This window comes from Tyto alba, unplaced genomic scaffold (genome assembly GCF_018691265.1).
Source record: "Tyto alba isolate M040663 unplaced genomic scaffold, T.alba_DEE_v4.0 Super-Scaffold_23, whole genome shotgun sequence".
Lineage (NCBI taxonomy): Eukaryota > Metazoa > Chordata > Aves > Strigiformes > Tytonidae > Tyto > Tyto alba.
The window spans coordinates 20,392,225-20,414,285 of record NW_024881297.1 but is presented as its reverse complement, the minus strand read 5'-3'; the positions used below and the strand labels follow the sequence as shown (position 1 = coordinate 20,414,285).

General features: G+C 36.2%; 1 protein-coding gene across 1 annotated transcript; it reads left to right on the top strand.

Annotated features, from left to right (window-relative positions):
* Positions 1-570: 570 nt before the first annotated feature.
* MYOZ2 (myozenin 2) lies at positions 571-19,873 on the top strand. The gene is made up of 6 exons (XM_009967090.2): positions 571-720; positions 1,281-1,384; positions 6,746-6,915; positions 10,175-10,304; positions 12,014-12,197; positions 19,450-19,873. Exons 2-6 carry the CDS (start codon positions 1,309-1,311, stop codon positions 19,679-19,681), a joined length of 792 nt encoding a protein of 263 aa, XP_009965392.1. The 5' UTR covers positions 571-720; positions 1,281-1,308; the 3' UTR covers positions 19,682-19,873.
* Positions 19,874-22,061: the final 2,188 nt, after the last annotated feature.

The following is a 22,061-nucleotide window of genomic DNA, read 5'->3' as shown; positions in this document are numbered from 1 at the left end:
TGGAATGTTGAATATTACTAAGTTTCAAAGCATTTCAGGTTTCTGTTCATAATGCACAAAGAAAATTAAGAGATTTTGAGTAACAGTTTGTGAGGTGTGTGGTTCTTGAGCAATTACTCCCTACTGCATATACTACTGAAAAATTTCTTATTTCTTTTTCAGAACAGACTTTGCATATCAGCCATCTGCCACTGACTTTAGCCATCAGCTACTATTGAAGCATGGTTTCATCTTTCACTAAAGGATTAGCCTGTGCCATTCTCATCTGATATAGTCTTGCCCATCCATATATTTAACACCTTATTTTTAAATGTCTCTTTCCTGGTTATAACACAGAGATTATTATTCTCAGAGGTGATGAGGAGATGATCTCTATGAGTATGAGGGGAACATTCCATTAAATTTTCCAATAAGCTCTGAACGGGATATAAACTCTCTTTGTTGTGGGTGCAGTTGAATCTTTTCTGTTCTCTTCTTTCGCCAGGAAGATATGAGTGGCTGGAGTGTTTGATTCTATATATAACTAGTTGATGTCAGCTGGATGCCAATCCCTTTGAAGAGGATCAGCCCCCAGTTTGTCTTGGTACTAGGTACCATGCAGATCCAAGCACAAGGGTAGAAACCATCGTGGACCAGGCAGGTCATCCCCATACATAACTAACTCCTGAAGCTTCAACTAAAGGGTTGAGATCGCTTTTTTCTGCACAAGAAAACAGTAGGGTAAGTGTATTGTTTCCTAAAATATTTTGACATTGTCTGTCCTACAAACTGTCATATAAAAGACATTTATGTAACCTCTTGACTCTGCAATTAAAAAGGTGTTTATTATTTTTACTTAGTCAGAAATGCACTTTCTTTAAAGATGCCAGAGCCATCTCATTTCGTTCCTCAAATTTTTTATTAGATTAAGGAATTACAAAATGTAACATTTCTGAAATCATTAACCGAGATGTAGTTAAAATAGTAGTTATGAATTTACATCTTTTAATATAATGTGTAGATGTGGCAAGGCCTAGACCACTGACACCAATTTTGCTACAGAATTTATGTAGCCAGCTCAAAGTCCATTCCTTCAAAACTTCTATCCATCAGAACATGCCTTAGCATCTGTCTGCAAGCAAGAACTGCCAGTGCATTTTGCACAACTAAAAGTGCAGTATTGCTAAATCAGAAATAACTAACTTCACTATTCAGCCATTCTAAACATGCTTTTAGAAATTAAAGTTGGCTGAATTGTGCAAGCTGGCTCAACAATGTAAAAATGTGTTGTTTTTTTTCAGCAAGGAAAAATCGTATCAGAAAATCACAATGTTATCACATTCTGCCATGGTCAAAGAGAGGAAACAACAAGCATCAGCCATTATGGATGAAATACACAGAAATGGTATAGCACTGAACCCAGCTTACTGTATATGCAATGTCCTCTAGCCCTCCCTAATATATTTTTTTTAATCATAGAGTTTAACTCTCTTACAGCTTTGTCTCTGGGTGTTTTGCCATAAATAATCTTGTGGTAGTATCATGCCTATGGTAACTAATCCTTTTGTAGTTGCCTCTTTTCATTTGAAAGCTATTTTCAGATGAACAACTGCTGTGGAGGAATGAAGTAATCTAACAGCTGATGTACATTCTGCTAGGATAGCCTTTCAGAATATTATTTGGGGTTAATAACATGACTTCATTCCATTTTAAAAGGCTATCATCTAAGAAACTTGCTGATCTGTATCCTCATTTTTTGCTCTGTTTCACTCTGCTTTTCGTATGAATGATAACAAAATTTGAAATGAATGTTTACATCTCTGTTCCTTCCACTCAGACTTTATCTTTGTAACTAACAAATCTTACTAGTGTTTGGCAATTCTCTCTAATGCACATCCACCAATTAATCCTATATGAAGAAATTTTACTTTTCTGTTGTTGCACTGATGAAAATGCAGACACTTATGAGAAGGTAATTTGATTTTTCTAAAACAGGTTCTTAAAATTATGCTTCTAGTGTGACACCTTAAGAAGCAATTAACTCCCTTGGGAATACAAATCTGCTTGGCTTTCATTAGGTATGTGCTGGATTCTTTTGGAGATCCTTTCAATCCTCCCCATGAAGCCTTTTTTACTATCTACGTAAACGACCAATTTTTTTAAAGTGGTAAGCAACCCACAAGCCTCACTGGAAAATGGGGAGCTCCATTAATATTTAGAATTTATGAAAATTATACAACTCACATAGGATAAAACGCTGAACATTAAATTTCAGTATTGAAAATCTTTCTTGTGGACTTTTGCTCCAAAGAATTTGGGGATGGTTTCTGTGCTCACTGACCAATGTGATAGCGTGAAGAGTAGGACAAGAGACGTAAGGTTTTAAACTACAAGTTTCAGTGCCTGGTCCTAGTCCTTCTGATATTCCCATAGTTTTTTTCTGTATTTTCTATTCCTAAGCATATATCTCTTTCCTCTTTCCATTCTCCACTGAACACACACTTAAGTCTAAAAGCCAGTCTACCCTTACTGATTTCATTACAACTCCTTTTTTTTTTTTTTTTTGGTACTATCAACCCAAATACTATATGTGCCTGAAATAGCCTGTAAGCTCTTCAGGTCAAAAAAAAAAAAAAAAAAAGTCTCTCGTGTTTGTTTGTTTGGAACCAAGCATTTCACATGGTAAATGTTGCTACTATTCATAGCAATACTAATAAATCTACTATACAGTCCTTGAAATCATTGGCATTATTGGATAATCTGTGCTGATGTTTGGCATTTGCCTCACAAAATCTGCCCTTTTTATTATTCACGTATTATCAGATTTGCTGTCAACTTTAGATTCATACACATAGATATGATATCTTATTCTACAAGGCGGCCACGGAAGGTAGTACTAACTGTTTAAGTGTACATTCTAATTTGGATCTTCTTTAGGTGCCTGGGATATTTAAATGTTAATAAGATTCCACTAAATAGGTGTGATAAGAGTCTGAAATTTGTAACTGTACAAGCTTAGTGAAACCAGTTAATAAACAGACAGATAACCAAAGTTGTAATCACACAAAGTATATGCTAATTCCTTAGGACCAAATCTGAAAAATTCTTGGAAAAATGAGAGAGAAATCTGGTTCTTAAATAGCTACATTCAGCTCTATTAATTTTTGACATTTTATTTTTCCCTTAATTGTTAATTCAGCAATCTTAACCTGAGACTGGAAGGTGAACTGCTGTCTTTCTGGGTTTTGTTTGCATTGCTATTAGTAATGATGGTCCTGCACCTGGTACTTACATAAAAATGAAATGTACTGTTTCATCCAGTCTCACAGACCTATGAAACTCCACTGTTAACAGAGGTAAACAGTAACAGAAGATTCTGTAATGCAAGCCCAATATATTGGAATGACACACAGAAAGGATACCTACTGCATTTTTATTTCAGCCCCTTTTTATCATAATGCTTTCAGGTAAACAGTGAATCTCAAATTCCTGTTAAAAGCTACTCATAGCAGAAATAGTTGCCAAAAAGATATGAAGTCAGCCAAGTTTTCACCAGTATCTCAAAGACTACCAATCTCTGGGCAAGACTGGTAATGACTGAAAGCCAACATCTCCTCTCGGCTTGGGGGACATGTCTGTGTTTTAGAAAAGTTTGGCATGTCATAAAATGCGGCAGGAATAGACACTAGCTGTAAACCCTCTTATGGTCTCAGAAGAGAGACTGCAGTAGTAAATCAGCATGTGGATATACAGTGACCTCCCCAACCCCTTGGTTTTTCACTGACAGACTTGGACTAATCATAATATTTCTAAGACTACTTGGTAGAGATAAACATGTATGCAAATACATATGTTTAAGGAAACCCTTGGAGTTCATCAAGTTAGACTTCAATTACATTTAAATCTCATGTCCAGTTCTATACTATTTCTTAAATGCATTCTTCAGTAGCTACAAAATTAACTATCTTTCATAATATAGTTAAAAAATATTCTTTCTGATATTACAACTAACATATTATCTGATATTCATTATTAAAAATTATAATCCAGATTATGCTGCTTATAAAATTGTAAAGTGGAGGATTAAAGGGAGATTAGGCAGTGAATGCAGGAGGAACTATATAAATCATATTTAAATACAGTCTGTTGCGATTTTAAGCACGGGACAGGAAGGACTTGGCAGGAGTAAATTAAGCAATGAAGCTAAAAGGTTAAGATTAGGATTAAACTATGAATTAAACTTCCACTATTAATTTAAAATATCCATTTATGACACTGATCTTCTCTATCATCCTCTAAATGTCCTCCTTTTCTCATTCTTCATCACCTTTTCTGCACTGACACTGAAACAATCCTTAGACACATCATAAAACTAGACAGATGATTAGATTTTACTTGGCAAGGGATTCAAATGAACTTCACACTTATGTTTTTGGGATGCTGCCTGGATACACAATAGTACACAACTGTGGGTTACAAAGTACCTTGGAGCCTTCAGTTAACATTAACAAGAACAGTACGTATGTAAGGCAACAGCAAGGCCCGAAATAGATAACATCCAGTGTGTCACAGAATACTGAGTGGTTTGGACTGAGATCTGCAATCACCTTGGCACCCCATTCCCTGAGAATGTACATACTACCCAGTTTGTATATAAAGAAAGATTTTTCTATGTGAAATGTTGCTGATCGGAGGGGTAAATTTCTTGCTCCTTACTAATATAAAACCATCCAACAGTCCATGCCCTTGCAGTAATCTTAAATGATAAAATCAAAATATGACCTGTGGGTCTAAATTTCAGGTCACAGGCCAATAACCAGTGCACTTAACCACAGAGCCAAAACCCCACCACTATCTGTCACTGATATGGCTACATTGGGCAAGCTGAGTCATTTTCTTCCATGTTAAGAACTCTCTGTTTTGTAGTTACCTCTTAAATAACAGGGGGTTGTTAAGATTCTTTGCGCACACTATTTTTAAAGCAGAAGTACATGCTCCACTGCATGATACACTTAGCTTGCTCTTGCTCCAGTTAAATCTATTGCAAACATTCAGTTGAAACCAGTATGAACAGAAGTGGATCAACAGTGATGCACTCCAGGGCCCACACACTTGTTTGATTTACTACATGGAAAATTCTTGTCTACACATCTTTGGCTAAATATTTAACATACCCGTCTCAATTAAGTTTTCCTAAATGTCAGCAAATCATATTGTTTTTCCAACATAAAGTTACTAGAAGACATATACCATGTTAAACATGCCATTTGCTCAGAATGAAATTCTGCATGTGCAATATTAATTTAGACATTAAGTACCTTCTCCAGTTTATTTGTAATGTTAATTTTAAACTGGGATTCCTGCATGCTTACTCTGGAAGCAAGACACAGTGACTTACATATATTTTGCTTTCATTTAATTTTAATGCATGAAAATATATGTCAAAGTTTGGAATTTTAAATCAAGTAAACCATAAGAATATGTGAAGAATATAATGTCATATTATTAAAGAAATAACAGAATGTGTCTTTGTGTAAGTGGATCAAAGAAACATACTAGACCATTGCTATAATCCCCAAAGCACACCGCATCTTCCTGTTTTTCTTACTGAGGTTTATGAACTGAGGAGAACTATTTCAATTAATAAAATGATACATATTAAAGTGTAATAGGAATTATTTTCTTAAAAATTCTGGTTTTACTGTGCAATCCAATTATTGTTATAGCTGTTAAATTGTACAACCTTCTAAGCATAAATAAATTAGTAGAAAACAGTTTGTTCGGTGTTCAAGTTACTGCATTCTGAGGTTTAAGGCTTATCTATAGGTTGAGAACATCTAGTGAGAGAGTTCAGTCCCTAAGCAACAGCTTGGTCATTGCCATCAGCATCCCAGTTTCCAGAACATTACCATGAAGATGACCAGTAGAGTTTCTGATGTTCAGAGTTCTCCATTTACAGTTCCTATTGATCTCCCCTTCCCCTGCTTATGGATTTCATTTTCAAATCCCCCAGCATGTCACTGAAGACAAAGAAGGAATTTTTCCTAAGTAGTGAATAAATTAATATTGCACCTAGTAATTCAGTTTCCTCCTAGAATTAAAAGAAAACGTTCTAAACGTATCAATTCCTTGAAGCATGTTGTAATTCTTTGTTAAGGCTTTCATTTTCAATGCCTTGAGCTTTATTTTAAAAGCTTGTTTAAAAATACTACTTAATAGAGACTTTCTAATGCAAACTTTTCTTAAATTTCAAAACATGCCCTGGATTTCAAAAGCAAGCAGAATATTAAAGAATAATTGAAAATAAAATGTTTATAAGCAATAAAAAACTGGTAGGTATGTTTAAAAGGGGTTACCTGCTCATCTATCCAATGCAGGATGCAGAAAATTAACTGAAAGTTTGATGTGGGAACACTGGGGTCAGATGGAGTTTTGTTCGCAGTTTCAGCAGAAGCCAGTTTTTACTAGTCTGCTATTAAGATGGCCTGTAGGACATTATAGACCTGATTTTGATAACAGCTGAATGCCATTCAGCTGAAGTGAATTTGGAACTTGAAGTGCTTAGCACCTTTGAAAAAACAGGTTTGTGGTATTCAATACTCTGTTCAAAAATTTTGGAAGAATTATTAATTTCACTAACACCATATGAAGCTATGATTTGTGTTAGATAAGTATGCATTAATATGTTGTTGGATTTCAGGTGTAGGGTATGCAATAACAGACATTTAAGAAAAACAGAGGTATGTATTTATCCATTGTATTGCAGTCTCACCCAGCTTAAACCTTGGCAAAAAGGTCAGCACCCCCAGAGATATCATGGTAGAGGAGCTGTCAACACTCAGCAACAGAGGTGCAAGACTCTTCAAGAGACGTCAGCGGAGATCTGATAAATACACATATGAAAATTATCATTACGTAGCAAACAAGCCAAGAAATGTGAGTATTTTATAAGAACTCATTAATGAAATACAGTGAGACTAGCTTGGGTTCCCTCGAGGTTCATGATACACCTTGTTCATGACTTATTTGTAGTTTCCCGAAGAATAGAAGCAAAATGCTGCACTAAGATTAGGCTAACATGGAGTGAATCATTTATATTTTATTGAGCTTCTATAAATAAATAAAAAATCTTAAAGCCTTAATACTTAAGGACATCAGATGCAAATCATTCTCAAATCAAATCTGATTCAGGTTAATAGTGATCAGAGTTTGTGCTCAGGCTTGCTGACTACTGAAAATTAACTAGCTAATGATATTTAAAATGTTGGAAGAAATAACAGTCTGTTCCATGCAACCGGTAAGTATTTTTATCAAAATAGGTTTCTGGTCTCAGCATGGTTCCCAGGCAGCAAAACGAGTCTCACAACTGGCACTAATTCACTTCTGGCCTGCCTGTCTCAACAGAGAGAAAAAGGATTGAGCTTGTCACTGAAAGACAATTATTCTTTGAACTAGTCCTTCAGTAATTGGGTGAAAGCATTAGTGATACCCTGGAAATCCTCATGGCAGGAACTAAATGCACCTGGCATTTGTCTCATCTGTGGCCTTTGCAAAATATTTAAACCTTTTGCTTAACCTCTGAAAAGAGGGACAACATTCATAAACTTTACCTAACTCTCCAATGTGCTGCAAGGTTTAATTATTTGAACATTAATACTCTATGCCCAGTCTAGTATAGCGTGCAAGCAACCCCTCTAATTCCACTATTTTATTAAATCCTGTTTCTCAGTTACATGTATGCATCCCCACTGATTTCAGATACAAAGGTATGTGACTAAGCAGAATTTGCCCCAGTACTTTTAAGCTGCTTTGAGGATGAAAAGAAATACATGCTACAGAAGTTAATTATTGTTAATTAAACTAGGAAGTATTTCTTGTAGAAAAGCAATTATTTTTCCCTGAAGCTTTTACAACTAATCATTGCATAGATGGTGCTATGATTGTGTTAGCATCCAACCCCTACAGAATCCATACAGACTTTGACTCAATTCTTCTTTAATCTTCACTTGAGATAAGAAAAATAGTAGCTGTATGTAATGTATTGCTGTGATACAATCTGAAGTTTTTATCAGTACAAGCAGGAAACAACAAATTATTAATCAGAAAAGCAAAGAACCAAAGGGGTTACTGATTTTATGTTTAATTTTACTAAAGAAAATACACACATACTTGTAAATTAATCAGAAACAATAAAATGAATGCAACTTTCTGGCTCTATGGAAACTTTTTGTCTAGTTGCATCTCATAATGAGGCCTTGGGAGCAGACAATAAAAGACGCATTTGCAATTTACTGCTGTCCATGATAACCAAAATGTTGAGGGATCTCACAAGAGTCAGAGAGGTGATTATTGGAGCTGAGTTCAATATTTATAATATAACAGCTGAAATATTGAAAATATTTTTATTCCCTTCTTGAAGAAGGAATTCTCTATGCTTTGTTGACTGTAAAGGTAAACACATTTGTAATTCTGTGGCCTTTACATTTCCCATACAAAAAAATTAACTTTACTGAGGAAGAAAAGTATGTCCTAATAGCCCATGTCATAGAGGAAAAATTTTTACTTTTTTTTTTTGGTGCAGATCAGATATTTAAAACTTCTTTGGTCACTCACTCAACAGGAATTAAATTACACAGGGATCAAATGGGATCATGTTTGAGTTTTGATAAATCTGCCTTTTTAAAATAATTCTACACAAAAGAGATCCCATATAAAAAAATATGAATAACTGTGTTGAACTCCCAAAACTATTATTAGAACACTATTATTTAGAAGCCCATCTATGAATACTGTCTCCCCAATTTCTCCCTCTATTATTAGAAGCTACACAGATAAATTCTGAGCACACCACCATCAATCTCCTCAGAATTTCTGTATCCAGCTCTATGCTTTTGCTACAAAGTCTGACAGATCAGTTCCCCTATAGTCCACCTGTTCCCACAAAAACACTTATAGTACACGTGCTGTACAGGCAGTGTGACAGTCCGGACACATGAAAAAATTATGCTGCTTTGGTTTCTGTTCCCTTCCTTTAAGTGCCTATTTAATCACCACTGGTGTTGTATTCATCATCTTTATGATTCTGCCTGCCAGAATTAATCTTTCTAACATACTTCAGGATGACTAGAAGACAATCTGCCTTGATCTTTTTTTGCTTCAAGTTTAAACAAGTATTATTTGTTTGCTTTCCTACTTTAAGAAACTCTTACTCTAAAACAGTCTATATTTAAATTGCTTTTAGCCTATGTGTCATAGCTAAAATAAGATACTGACTTCTTATGAGACTCTAATTCTATATTTATGCAACAATGATTAAGCCTTTGGATGTTTCCTTAGAACCAATGACCTGGTAGGAGGGTGGAAAATAACAGCATATCATGAATCTCCAGAAAGTAACCTGCACTGAAGTTGTTGTTTCTATTACAAATAAAGGAAAAGAAAATCCCAAACAAAAGCAATTAAAAAAATGCAGTGAATTTTCAACTGATATGGGAAAAGATGCTTTGAAGAATCAGTGCTTTGAAACTCAAAAGGCTCAAACTTGCCCAATTTCTTGAATCTTTTTGTAGCAAGTGTGCTCTGTCTGGCACGTAACAGCTTCTAGTGTCTAGTGCTCCAACTGACACATTTTATGGGCCCCCTGCCAAAGTGACCAGGTCTGCCCTTTGCTGTGAACCACACAGCCCACATGCACAGGTAGATTTTGTAGTGATTGGTGTAAGCAACAGATGGAATGAACTCTCATTGCAGACTGCATATCAATATTGAAATATCCCAAAATTAGGAAAAGGTCAGAGAACTCAACTGGATGGTTATAAGGCTTTAGGAGTCTTGTTGATCGAGCTCACATCATCTCCAATCCCTTCAATAAAGCATTCACACACTTGTAATACAGACATTTACAACTGTGCTGGGATATCAATCTTAACACTGAAAAAATATTCCTTTTTTGCTTACATAATCAATGTAAGAGAGTTGTGAAATTGTTTCATCTTCTGGCTAACACCCAGAAAATCCTGGGGAGTGCCATCTAGCAAACAGGGTACCAAACAGCAGGAGAGTATGCCTTCAGATAGTATACCCTGGGTCTCATATCTGGGCTGTAAATTGGAGTATCACTCTAACTCTCAACAGAGAAACATAGAGGGTTTTTTTGCCTGTGCTGTCAATGATACTTATTTCTGTTTGAACACAGCGTGGAGAGCCCATACAGAGTATTAAAATGGATGGCCTCAGTGTGGAAGGAATTCCCCAGCATGCCCCAATGACACCTCCTAATACACCTGATCCCCGGAGCCCACCACATCCTGACAACATTGCCCCAGGTAGTATATGAGTTTATAGATACTAAATATATTTAGCTGTCATTTCACAGCAGAGGAAGGATCTTGTTATAAAACAGTATCTTCAACAAGAATTTGTTAATGGACTTGCATTAGAAATCAATATCGAATCAGAATCTCCTGCAAAAATGTAAAGTGGTGCTCTTCAGTTGCTTCTGCTCATTTTTAAGGATTTGATATGCCTTTTGTACCACTTCTCCCTAAACCAAAAGCATATATTGATATCAAGAGAGACTTCTCCTACATCTACTGGTCCTACAAACATCGAGAAACAGATCCTCAGGTTTAAAACTAGATTAATAGTTTTGTTTCTAATATACAACATACTGCTCAACAGTCTGAAGGTTAACCATTGTAATTACCCATAAATGTAAATCTGAAATCACTGTAAGTTTTGCTAGAAACCTGTACAGAGGAGTAACTATAAAAGGAATTTGCCTCTTGCTGCATAAACTGTTCTTTTTTAAGTGCTTAACTATGAGGGTACTGTTGTCTTTATTTAAACCAGTGAGCTACAAGAAGACTTTATTTTGTATTCTTTAAAGACTAGAGAAGGCTAATTTGTTTTAATTAATCTATTCAGAGATATAGCCCTTCTTCCTGTTTATGAATTATCCATGAGCAGACTGTGGTTTTTACAAATTCATTCTTTGTTCAGAATTACTCAATGCATGTTTTGTGCAGACCTTTTCCAGTCTATGTAAACTAGGTCAATGCTACTCTGTTCATGGCTGCTAAGACTCTGTGCCTCCATTGGTCAAACACAATGCAAACAGAGATAATTTCCATTGCTAAGACACGATAGAAATCTTCAAGCCTTTCATTAGGCCAAAAAGGTCTGGCAAAAGGAGTAGATATTAAACCACAGGGATTTTTTTAATTTTATAGAAGGAAACATCATTAATTTAAAGAGCTAGATGTAATGGGAGGGTAAAAGGTTAGATTTCCCTTGTCTTTCAAATAAATAGTATATCGCATATAATTGGAAAAACTCTTTCTGGTTTTAATTCTTCGAGTTGTACATTAAGGTCTGGCTTCCCCCCACGTATTTATTCCTGCCATACTGTACTTCCTTTAGAAGAAACCACACTAAATAGGGAATTTATTTATTTAGTAAAATTCTGATTGGACCCTGATCCTCAGATGATTATGCAGAGAAAACAACTGATTCTTCACCTTTCAGATGATGAAAAGGATCAGAAAACAGGTCATTTTAAAGCATATAAGGCAGAGGCAAAGACAAAAACTCTACTATAATGGCTACAATCCTAACTTCTTTTAATACTTTTGAAAAATTTCACCCAAAGACTACAGAATTATCTTAGTTTTAACCAAAAGAATGGTTTTGAAATCTAATCTTGTTGTTAGTTCAGCCCAAGGGCTGTGTAGCTATAGTCTAGTCTGGTTTCAAACAAATGATTATTATGATAGAAAAAAAAATATATATAAAACTTAAATAATCTTAGCCTCAAAAGAGGATGGAGTACTTTGGAGCAGTTATCAAAAAGGCTACAAATCCCCCCTCTCAGCTTTCTGTTTCTGTGTAGCTTTGGCCAGGTGACTTAACTCCACTGTTCATTTTACCTAACCATGAAATGATGGTATGTTACTTCCTAGTTACATAGGATGGCAGTAAGGAAGCAGAAAACACAAAGTTTTATTATAATGATTTTGCCTTGATCTCCTTGCAGGATATTCTGGACCACTGAAAGAAATTCCTCCTGAAAAGTTCAACACTACTTCTGTGCCAAAGTATTATCAATCTCCCTGGATAGAAGCCATCAGGGATGATCCAGAGTTGCTGGAAGCTTTATATCCTAAACTTTTTAAACCTGAAGCAAAGCCAGAACTGCCTGACTACAGGAGCTTTAACAGGTAATTCTGAATAGACACTGAATTTTACAGTGCAGAGAAAAACTACTAGGAAATGAAACGTTTCCACCAGCTGTAAAAATACCTACGACCTGTGTTTGAAAGTATATGAATAACCATGAACATTCACACAGGTTACAAATGGCAAGCAAGATCATTAAGGAGGAAACTAGTCTCTCTCTAAAGTATGGACCCAAAATTAAATTGTAGAATCAGGAATGTAAGATGAATTGTTGAAAGTATTGAAAGAAAGTAAGAACAAAAGAATCAGAATCCAGTGTACTCAATAAATGGGAAACACGGGCTATAGCAATGCTTCAAATTCCTTTCAGTATTTCTGTTGTTGACTTCAGTAGGTACAGGATCATAAGATCTATCAGGGAAACAGTCAAAACTTTTTTGTAAGCTGTATAATCTAAACCAATTTTTTTTTTTTTTTTAATACAACTCACATGGCTTGGTTTTTAGGCAATGATAGTACAATGAACTTTATCCCTCAACCAATCCCTCATACCAAATAGTTATCAGATTGCATATTTTATTGCATTTAACATTTTTTTATATCTTCGACAGCCTTCAATAACAAATTAACAGATAAAACATTACAAGCAGACTTAAACATTTAAAGTAGAACAGGATCTGAGAGTGAAATTATTTACTTTGTAACTAGCATACTAAGGCTTTCAGTAGAATTTTTAGATATATGGAAAATATGGGGTTTTGAACTATTTTGAAAGTTTTAAAACACATTCTTACTTATGTCTTTGCTTTCATTCATACCATTCACATTATCTTTATTTATTGACGTTATGGACAGCTCTTCTCTAAATAACACCTGCTGAGTTTCAGAGCTGACCCAAACAAAAACCCCTCCTCAAAATGCCCAATAGCAATCTATTGAAAAAGAAAATGGATCACGGCAATATAAACTTAGAGAAAAATACCACAAGCATCACTTGTGTTCCTGCCGTTGAGGTGGGCCTCAACTATGAGTGCAAGGGCTAAAAAATCACACAATTCAACATCAAAACTGGCACTGCAGACAATACGCTAATTCTGATTTCCTAACAGCAACATACATCGCCATGTTAATAATTAAGTCTGTGTGGCACACTCTTCTCAGCTGACAATATAGTAAATACAAGTCAGAGAGATACGCCACAGCTGCTAAAACTGGAACAGTAACAGCACAGTTTATGTACTATGGTTATTGTAACTGAAAAAAAAAAAGCAAAACAAAACAAAAAACCACCAAATATACATATACATGGAATAGAGACAGAACCAGTTCTCCCTCTCACAAGAGAGATTCTGAGTCCCTCATGTGAGTCTTTACTGTGAAAGTCAGGATCAGACAGGGCACAGAGGCCTCATTAATAGGGATATGTGTCTTGAGATGCTATCTAATGGCTTCTTTGTGGATATTTAGCTGCTTTGTGGTCCCATATGCTGTTAGTTGTCCTCTTTAAAACACTAACCGTTCGGATTTCTTTCTATCAGGACTTTCTCTGTGTAAGACATGGCAGAACTGTAGCTCACCACAGTCCAAATTTCTCAAACATATATGCATTCATATAAAGGAAAGGTCAATATACTCCCTTGAAACTGCCATCAAAACCTAAAGCCTGGCACATAAATCCAGATCCATTCTGTGAAATTGGTAAATTCAAAACACAAGGCATACAAATATAATCCACCACAACTCTCCTTATAGAAAAAAATCCACATACAGAATAAAATAAAAGGATGACTGGTAGACCTAGAAAAGCTGATACGTATAGTACACTCAATTTGTTTTCTGGCAAGAAGAAGCAAATCCAAGAAGGAATTGAGAATTTGAGAAACAGAAATTCAAGATAGTAGCCTCTTGGAAAGGATTTCAGAGCCATGACTTCTCCACTCCTAAAAAATGCACAGGAGTGTGGTGTCTGATTATAGGATTCAAAACAGACAGCACACTGCATGCCAATCTAATCAACAGAAAACATTACAGAGAAAGCTAAATGTGGCTTAAATTTCTCTTTGCTAGGGACATCAGCACCTAATTCTGTCTGCCTTTCTCTGGGTCAGGGCTAGATTAAGGTCTTCCTTTCTAAAAACAGAGCCAGGGTCACATGTAGTCTTTTAAAATCTGTGTAGACAATAAGGCTAATTTATTTGGAAAGAGCATTTTCCTAGAATGTGGCCAGCCTGGATTTATTTCTATGGGAATGTCAAACCCTGATGAAAGGTGTAAACCTTGTTTCCGGCTCGTCCACAGAAGAGGTGGGAATGCTCTCCACTTCCCTTATTAAGACCTGTGCCATAGTACAGAAAATAATTAACCTCTTCAGGCTAGAGAGAATAAGCATCTTTTTTTAGCTGAACAATTAAGAAACTCACTTGGTGAATGAGAAACCTGGGCCTGCATCTGGGTTCTCAGATCTTTCAATGCTCTTTCTTTAATTACTGCTTACAGTAAATTAAACAAACAGATTTAGGAGCAGAAAACAGGACCTACACTTCTCTGCTATTACTTGTGTGGACTGATGGCTAGGCTAAGAGTACTACTCTGTCTAGTCCAAGTAATTTATTTCTGGGTAGCATTTTTGCTGGAATACTAGATGTGGGCAGTGAGGTCCACTCTTACGAACAGACGCCCTCAGACTGAAGAGAATCCAAATCGCTTACAGAACAGCTCCGGTCACAAACATACTATTATTTGATACAGAGGTTCAAAACTAACAGCCATGGACTTTGATAGAAAGTGGCTTGATGTGCTGTTTTGCTCAAAGCTTACTGCAGTAGCATATTATGTGTGTTTTCAAGCACTGAAGTTTAGGTAAAATAATATTAATTAGAGAATCACAGGTAAGCTTTGGTGTGAGACAGGCGCAGCTGCCAGTATAGTTAAGATAAAGGCAGGTCTGAGCATTTGTATAAGGAAAACACTAGGCATCTCAGGAATTTAGCAGTCATAAGGTGACATACCTCTTTGGACTTCTCTGTCTAGATCCTATGAAGTCATTCTGTGCATCTAGGTCACAGCATCCTTGACTTCTTGAATTGCAGTCTTAGAGAGAAAGCAAATTATACTGTATTAAACAATTAAAGCGTGATATAACGGCACCATTTTGTTATCAATCAAGGCTTTCTATCATCCTTCATCATTCAATAAAGTGCCATTATGTTTATTCCCTTGCAAAACACTGGTACAGTCATCACTAGTCAGACGGGGGTGTGGTTAACAGTAAGTGTGATGCATAGAACTCCCAAAGGAAATGGGCCGGAGATTCTTCCCAGTTCATTCTGTGGTATCTGTTAAAATGGCACTCACACTTTACAGACCATATTCATGTTCCTTTCAGCCTCCCTTGTTACACAACAAACTGTAAAAGCAATGCAACTTTAGCAGCTAGGGACATCTGATGTATTAGAACAGACTCACACATGCATGGATTAAAAATATATTCAACACTAAACAGCATTCAGATTTGTTTTCCCACTGCCAGCAATGAAAAAGCAACTCTGGATCCTGTAGCAGTGCAATTTTTATAACAGAAGAATCAGAACTAAGGAATTCATAAAGGTATTAGTTGGGGTCTCGTATGCATTTTATGCTGCAGGGATCTTGCAGTGCTGGAAGGTCAATGAAGGAGGAAGCAGTAGCAACAAATGTCAAGCACATCCGCCTTCTGAGGCAGGGATTTCTGTGAGACAGCCGGGAACAGCTTAACAGCACATAGCACTAGACAGAGCATATGATCAGAGAAACTGGGTTCTGAGGATCTCTAAATAGACTGTGCAGACGAGGCTACCCTCCCTCTCCCTGGATGAAAATGAATCTGTGGCTAGCAGAGAAATGATGCAGAACAGAGACATGCCATCTGATTTCTCCTGGAGATTAATTCCTATTAGGATTGCAGAACTATTTACTGGTGAAAAATTTTTTTGCCTCTTTTATCAGTATGCAAGCACCTAGTAATCATCTGTGGAAAAGACAGCATGAACCTACATTTCTTGATGAGCTTGTAATATTAGTTAAATTAGTACCTTTATTCCATGCACTTTCTTGGAGCTGGATAAAATGTCAAAGGTAGGATTATGAGTAACATACAAAGCACTGCATCTTACTCACATAAGACAAGCAAGTCTGACTAGTTCTGCCTCTCCTACCGGATAAATTCTTCCTCAGCTTTCTCAATTCCCAAAGACTACTGTTTCAAAACCACTGCAGGAATCCAGTTCATCTTGACTGGGCTCTGTTTTTATTGATTAATGGATTCTGAACTCCATTGTAAAAGTGCTGAGATCCAGACCCTCAAAGGAATTTTGGGTGCTAACATGAAGTGATATGAGATTAGTGGAAGCTGGGTGCTTAGCCAGTTTCTCAGCACCTAAATAACTCTATGAAACAGGCATTAGCTCTTGCACTAAGTTACCATGAAGACCTGAGCATTTTGCAGGCTCAGGTTCTTTGCTCCTATGTCTCCTTTTTGTAAAGAATTAGCAATAAGTAGAATGTTCTAAGAATAATAGTCCCATTTTAACATGTGAAACTCACATTTTTTGTAATTATGTAATTGAAGGTGCTAATCCAATACAGTCAAAACATTTCTTCAGACTTTCCCAAATAATCAGCTACAAGTAGTCTCCTATGTTGAGACAAATATAATGTTCCATAAAAAAGACTGCAAGGAAAAAAAAAAAAAAAAAAAAAAAAGAAGCCCTGCTAAAACAACAGCTAAAAATAAACGTGGTTGTGCCTGATATTGTTAAATCATGCAACTACTTTTTAGGAATATGCAAAGTGAATATTAAACAATTTCATACACTTCCTGGTGCCACCTCCTATGGCTCTGAACCAGCAATTCTGCCCTTATGAGCAATGACTCCTGGAATTTTTTACACATGAGTTTTAGGCTTCTATACAATGAATCAGATCTCAAGTGATACAGTTGATGTGCACACAAGACAGGTCATTACAACACCATGTTGTCAGGCAAGTTATTGCTCACAAAAATGTACTGCTGCTGTAAAGGAAAATTAACATCTATTAGACAATTACTGTACTCTCCTTTATGTCAATCATCACGTGCTTCTGCCTAGCATGCAGGAATGCATAATCCTCTAAGGCCAGACTTTGTATAGGAACTATACAGGGTTTTCTTCCCACAAAAGATACTTGAATTTCCATAGAATGCCCTCTGGATTCTGTTATCTACAGAAACACATTATATTTAAAACCCACAAATACTACAAAGAGGAATTTTTACACTATAGAATTGTTTGACATTTTATACAGCTATTATTGTTCTGTTCGTATTGATTATCCCTTTAATTTACATATTGATTACAATTAAATATTACAACAATATGAGAATGCATATCGTAATTAGAGCAGCAATTAAAACAATCTTTATTATCCTGTAAGATGTAGATCACTACATTCACTATGTGCCAATTACCTAGCAATTATTTTTAATCAGTATCATACAGTATCCAATTTGACATTGTGACCTAGAAGACAGTTTCACAAGAAAAGCTTGATACCACAGGCACTTTGTATAAAGAATTTCCTTTGACCTCAAGAAAATTTAATGACTGGACTGGCTGCTGCCACAAAATCTTGCCTTATCTTCATTTCAGAAACAGTTTTAGAGCTTAATCCAAAGCTGTGCTCCTCTCTCTCAGTAAGTGTGCATGCTCAGAACTTTCATGATTTTTTTTATATCTTATAGGATTGACCCTTTGGAGTTAACACCATCCCCTTCAGCAAATGCTGCTTGTATTGAAATTCAGTGAATTATCTGTGTAATGACACAGCAGTACCATTTCTTTTAGGTTACAGATTCATTCTTCTCAATTAGTCTTATTTTTGTGTGTGTGTGTGTACTTAATTCTCCCTAGGTTTTGTTTTATCTGTAGTTATCTTACTGAAAATCCTAGTCAGATCTTCAAATGATCTCTTTTAGTTTCTGTTGGTATTAATTTCTCTGGGCTTCTGCTATAATACCTGGAGGTACTGGAAATATATACCAGCAGATCTGTTGTTTTGTATCAAACACACAAAACTACCAAGGCTGGTGAAATTCCATTTCAAGAAAGATTCATTTTTGCATGCCACTATGTATCTAGCTTTGCAGAAATCAGGTGCCCATATGTAGCTTAAAAATCTCACACTTGTAACTGGCCAGCATATATATCCCAGCAAAGTTATGCAGCTGATCAAAATGCAGAGCACGTATAATAGTCTGTTTGGTCATGTTTGCTTATACAAAGGAATCTGGAAAAAGTGACAGAAAAACTCAAAGGTTTTTTTTTTCAGCCTAGAAACCTGCAAATACAGAAGAATCATGGGAGGTATTTGGAAATACTGTTGTTTTAAAATATTTGCAAATGTATGTAACAGTTTCTGCTTGGTAGTTCTTATCTTTTAGATTCTCAGGCTTATCGCCTGAGGGAACATTTACATTTAAGTAACATAAAAAATACTGGACAAAGACTAGGGGCCAATGTCAGCCAGTGTTTCAAGGTTCAGTTACAGAAACACTTTCTTCAGAAACAAAGCTGGTGTAAGAAGTCCTCACGCATTCCCCTCCTCTTCAGAGCCTGTTGTCTTTGGCTGTTCTCTTCTGCTTCACAATATGCTTTACTGCCTTCTTACTAGTATTGCTACAATTGTCTGAGTGTAATGATATAAACCAGATTGCTGAAATAATTTGGATTTTACAATGCTCCTTTGTTTTGAAGGGTCTTTATTTAACCCAGATGACATAAGTGACCCAAGTTTATAGCATAACCCACATACATTCTAACTGGTACAATATAGTGCTGAAATACAGTGTAGTGAGAGGAATAAGCAACTGGGGATAGGAGAAAATGGGGTGAGAACTTCCTAAAATAATTACCTGCTAGAGAGACTGTGTTGAACTATGTTTTCAGACTTTTCAACTTATCACCAACAAAAAAATTTTAGTAACTGTGACTCACCAATGACAAGGTTTTCTTGCAACATCTTCTTCCCTTGGCCTTTCCGTCCATTTGAATTTTGAACAAGGTTTAAGGCTTTATCTAAGGGAAAATAAATTGAATCTGAAAGAGAATTTGCCAGAAAAACAATCAGAATACTTTCCCAAATGCCTGAAAACATAAACAAGAAATTGTACCAAATCTGTATCATTAAAAAAGCTTTTGTTCTTTTCAGCTCCTGGGAGGAAAAGAAAATGGGTATTTTTAAAATCACATTCTACTTTTATTTCTCTAATATCTACAGAGTTGCCACTCCCTTTGGTGGTTTTGAGAGAGCATCAAAGCTGGTTAAATTCAAGGTACCGGATTTTAATCTACTGATGCTAAACGATCCCAGATTCATGATCCTTGCAAACCCTCTTGCTACCAGAAGATCCTTCAATAGGACTCCTAAAGGATGGACATCTGAGAATATTCCTGTAGTGTTCATTCAGCCGTCGGATTCCAACACCGTTCCAGAAACAGAGGATCTGTGACAGAAGCTGCACTCCACATTGTACAAAATGCTGAAAGCTGCATATCCATGTATTTTTGGTCCAAATATTACTAAAGGCTACTGACAAAATTTTTCCTTGGCAGCTGGAGTATAAGTAATAATGTCTGATGCAGTGTCTCTTTTCTGGCACATAGTTTCATCTGTAGACGTAATATAAATAAAATAATTTGGCAAAGGTGACTGAGATAATTTCTATTTGTGTTTACATATTCTTCTTTCACTTTTTTTTCTTTCTAAAATCTTTGTTTGCCATTTAAGATCAAGTGTATTAAGAAAAAAAAGTGACACTACTATCAAGGGACTTGATTCGATAAGTAGGCTGACTGTGGTAAGACAACCGAGCAATACCACAACAGTGCACTCCATGTATTCTGAGTATCTGCAAGTATCCAAGTATTTGTTCTGACAAATAAACCCTTTTCCCCAATCCCAAAGTTAAGAATTTTGTAATTACTTTAGTGACAGCAAGTTTAGGCCATTTTCCTCCTTTCTGACTCAGCTTTAATTACAGATGTCAAGATCCATGTCACCTGGATTTGTTTACAGAAAACGTAGTAAATTTGGCAATGACAAAGATTACGTAGTGGTATGAACAAGTACAGAGGTATTTCCTGGATAAGTCTACAATGTTTGAGGTAATCACAACTAAAAACCCCACCAATAACTGGTTATGTCAAACGTACTGAATTAGTATCACTAAGCTATGTTGCCACAAATGCTTTTGTTACTAGAAATTTCATAGGCCTTTTCCCCTACAGGCATAGTACATACCGGGACTTAAAAGCACGTGAGTTTTCTTGGTCTTGATATGCTGGCAAGTTCTGACATTTTAGAAATAAAAGTATCAGACTCTTATTAAGCATCTACTACACAGGGGGCAGGCAAAAATTGTATAGTCTGTAAAAATAACCTATACATGCAGAGCATGCACCTTGCTTCTTACAAAACACAGAGAATGTTAACTTTAGCTTCCTATACATCTATGGATCTATGGGCACAGGATGGGCTCAGGAGTCTCAAGATATTTGAGAAGTACTGAGCCTGTATTCAGTACTGAGCATGTGTTCAGCTGATGGTCCAAATAACAGCATCAGATATGGCTGGAAATTACCAACAGTCCTTAAGTCCTCAAATTCTGTCTGAGACTTCTGAAACGATACAGCAATACCAGTAGCTCAAATTCAACACTCAGCTACAGTCATCAACTACAGCAGAGGAAAAGAACTCTGCACCTCCTGCTTTCCTAGCTCTACTACCACAGATCTTTATACACACTATATGTGACCAGATCGCTCTTTGAAAAACTGAGGCCAGCTGTCAGAGAAAAGTCTGCAGCCATACCATTTAATCTTCCCAAACTGGGTGGCTTTTGCCAAACTGCCTGCTGGGAACGGGCCCTTGACCACACTAAACTCTTGAACCAGGCTTGGGAACTATTTGGATGAGTGATAATTGGCAGAAGCTGGGACTGCACAATGTGCTAAGTATTCAACAGCACAGAGGATTGACTGCCAGTGTCCAGGAATGTCTCCTGGCTGCGCCAGCCTAAATGTAGCCTTATTGTGTAAGTCCCACTGCAATAAACATATCTCACTGCCAAAAAACAATTCCTTTGCCACAAAGGAAGATCTCTTGTTAAGGTTGGGAATTCAGAGATCCTCTATTAACTTCAATGGGCTTTAGCACCTGCATTTATATTTTGAGACGCTTATATGGCACTTGAAACATATCCTATAACTAGAGGAAGGACTAGGTTTGGATAACAAATGATGAAGATCTTCAGAGGTCAAGATTTGTATTAATTTTTGTAGACAAAGAGATTGCTCTGAAGTGAGAGTACACGTTTCTTTAGTTATAGGTCTGGAAAGATCAGCAAATACATATTTTTCAATTTTCAGCTTCTAAAAGCTTCTTTTAGCTGTATGGAGTACAGCTGAAAGGATAGATTAAATGGCAAAACACATGAGCAACAGCTTTATACAAACATAAACAATCACAGGTATATTTCAGAAAATGTGCTCATATCATGTACACTTTATCACAAGACACTTATATTTGCTTCCAAAAGAGAAAGGGATTGAAGGGTATGATGAAAACACAGAAATGTGGTAGGAGTAAATACATAGTTTAAAATGTCTAGAAGTCTTTATTCCCAAAGTTTCTTTGGCCTCATTTTTCTCTACATTAAGGTACCCATTGCAACAGTATAGAGGAAACTTAAAAATTAATTTAAATGTTTTCACTAAAAATGTGGTGAACTGAGGAAATAGAGCTGCTATTTCCCAATCTATACAAAATTCTCTGTGATTACAGTATGTAAAAAAGAAATAAGAGATGTACACTTCTGAGTAGCTCCATGA

What these genes read in the sequence shown, in the direction of transcription:
- MYOZ2 (XM_009967090.2), top strand. Translation starts at nt 1,309, where the DNA reads ATGTTATCACATTCTGCCATGGTCAAAGAGAGGAAACAACAAGCATCA. An exon ending in GGATGAAATACACAGAAATG is followed by an intron (nt 1,385 to 6,745) that starts GTATAGCACTGA and finishes ATTGTATTGCAG; the next exon opens with TCTCACCCAGCTTAAACCTT. An exon ending in GACTACAGGAGCTTTAACAG is followed by an intron (nt 12,198 to 19,449) that starts GTAATTCTGAAT and finishes TAATATCTACAG; the next exon opens with AGTTGCCACTCCCTTTGGTG.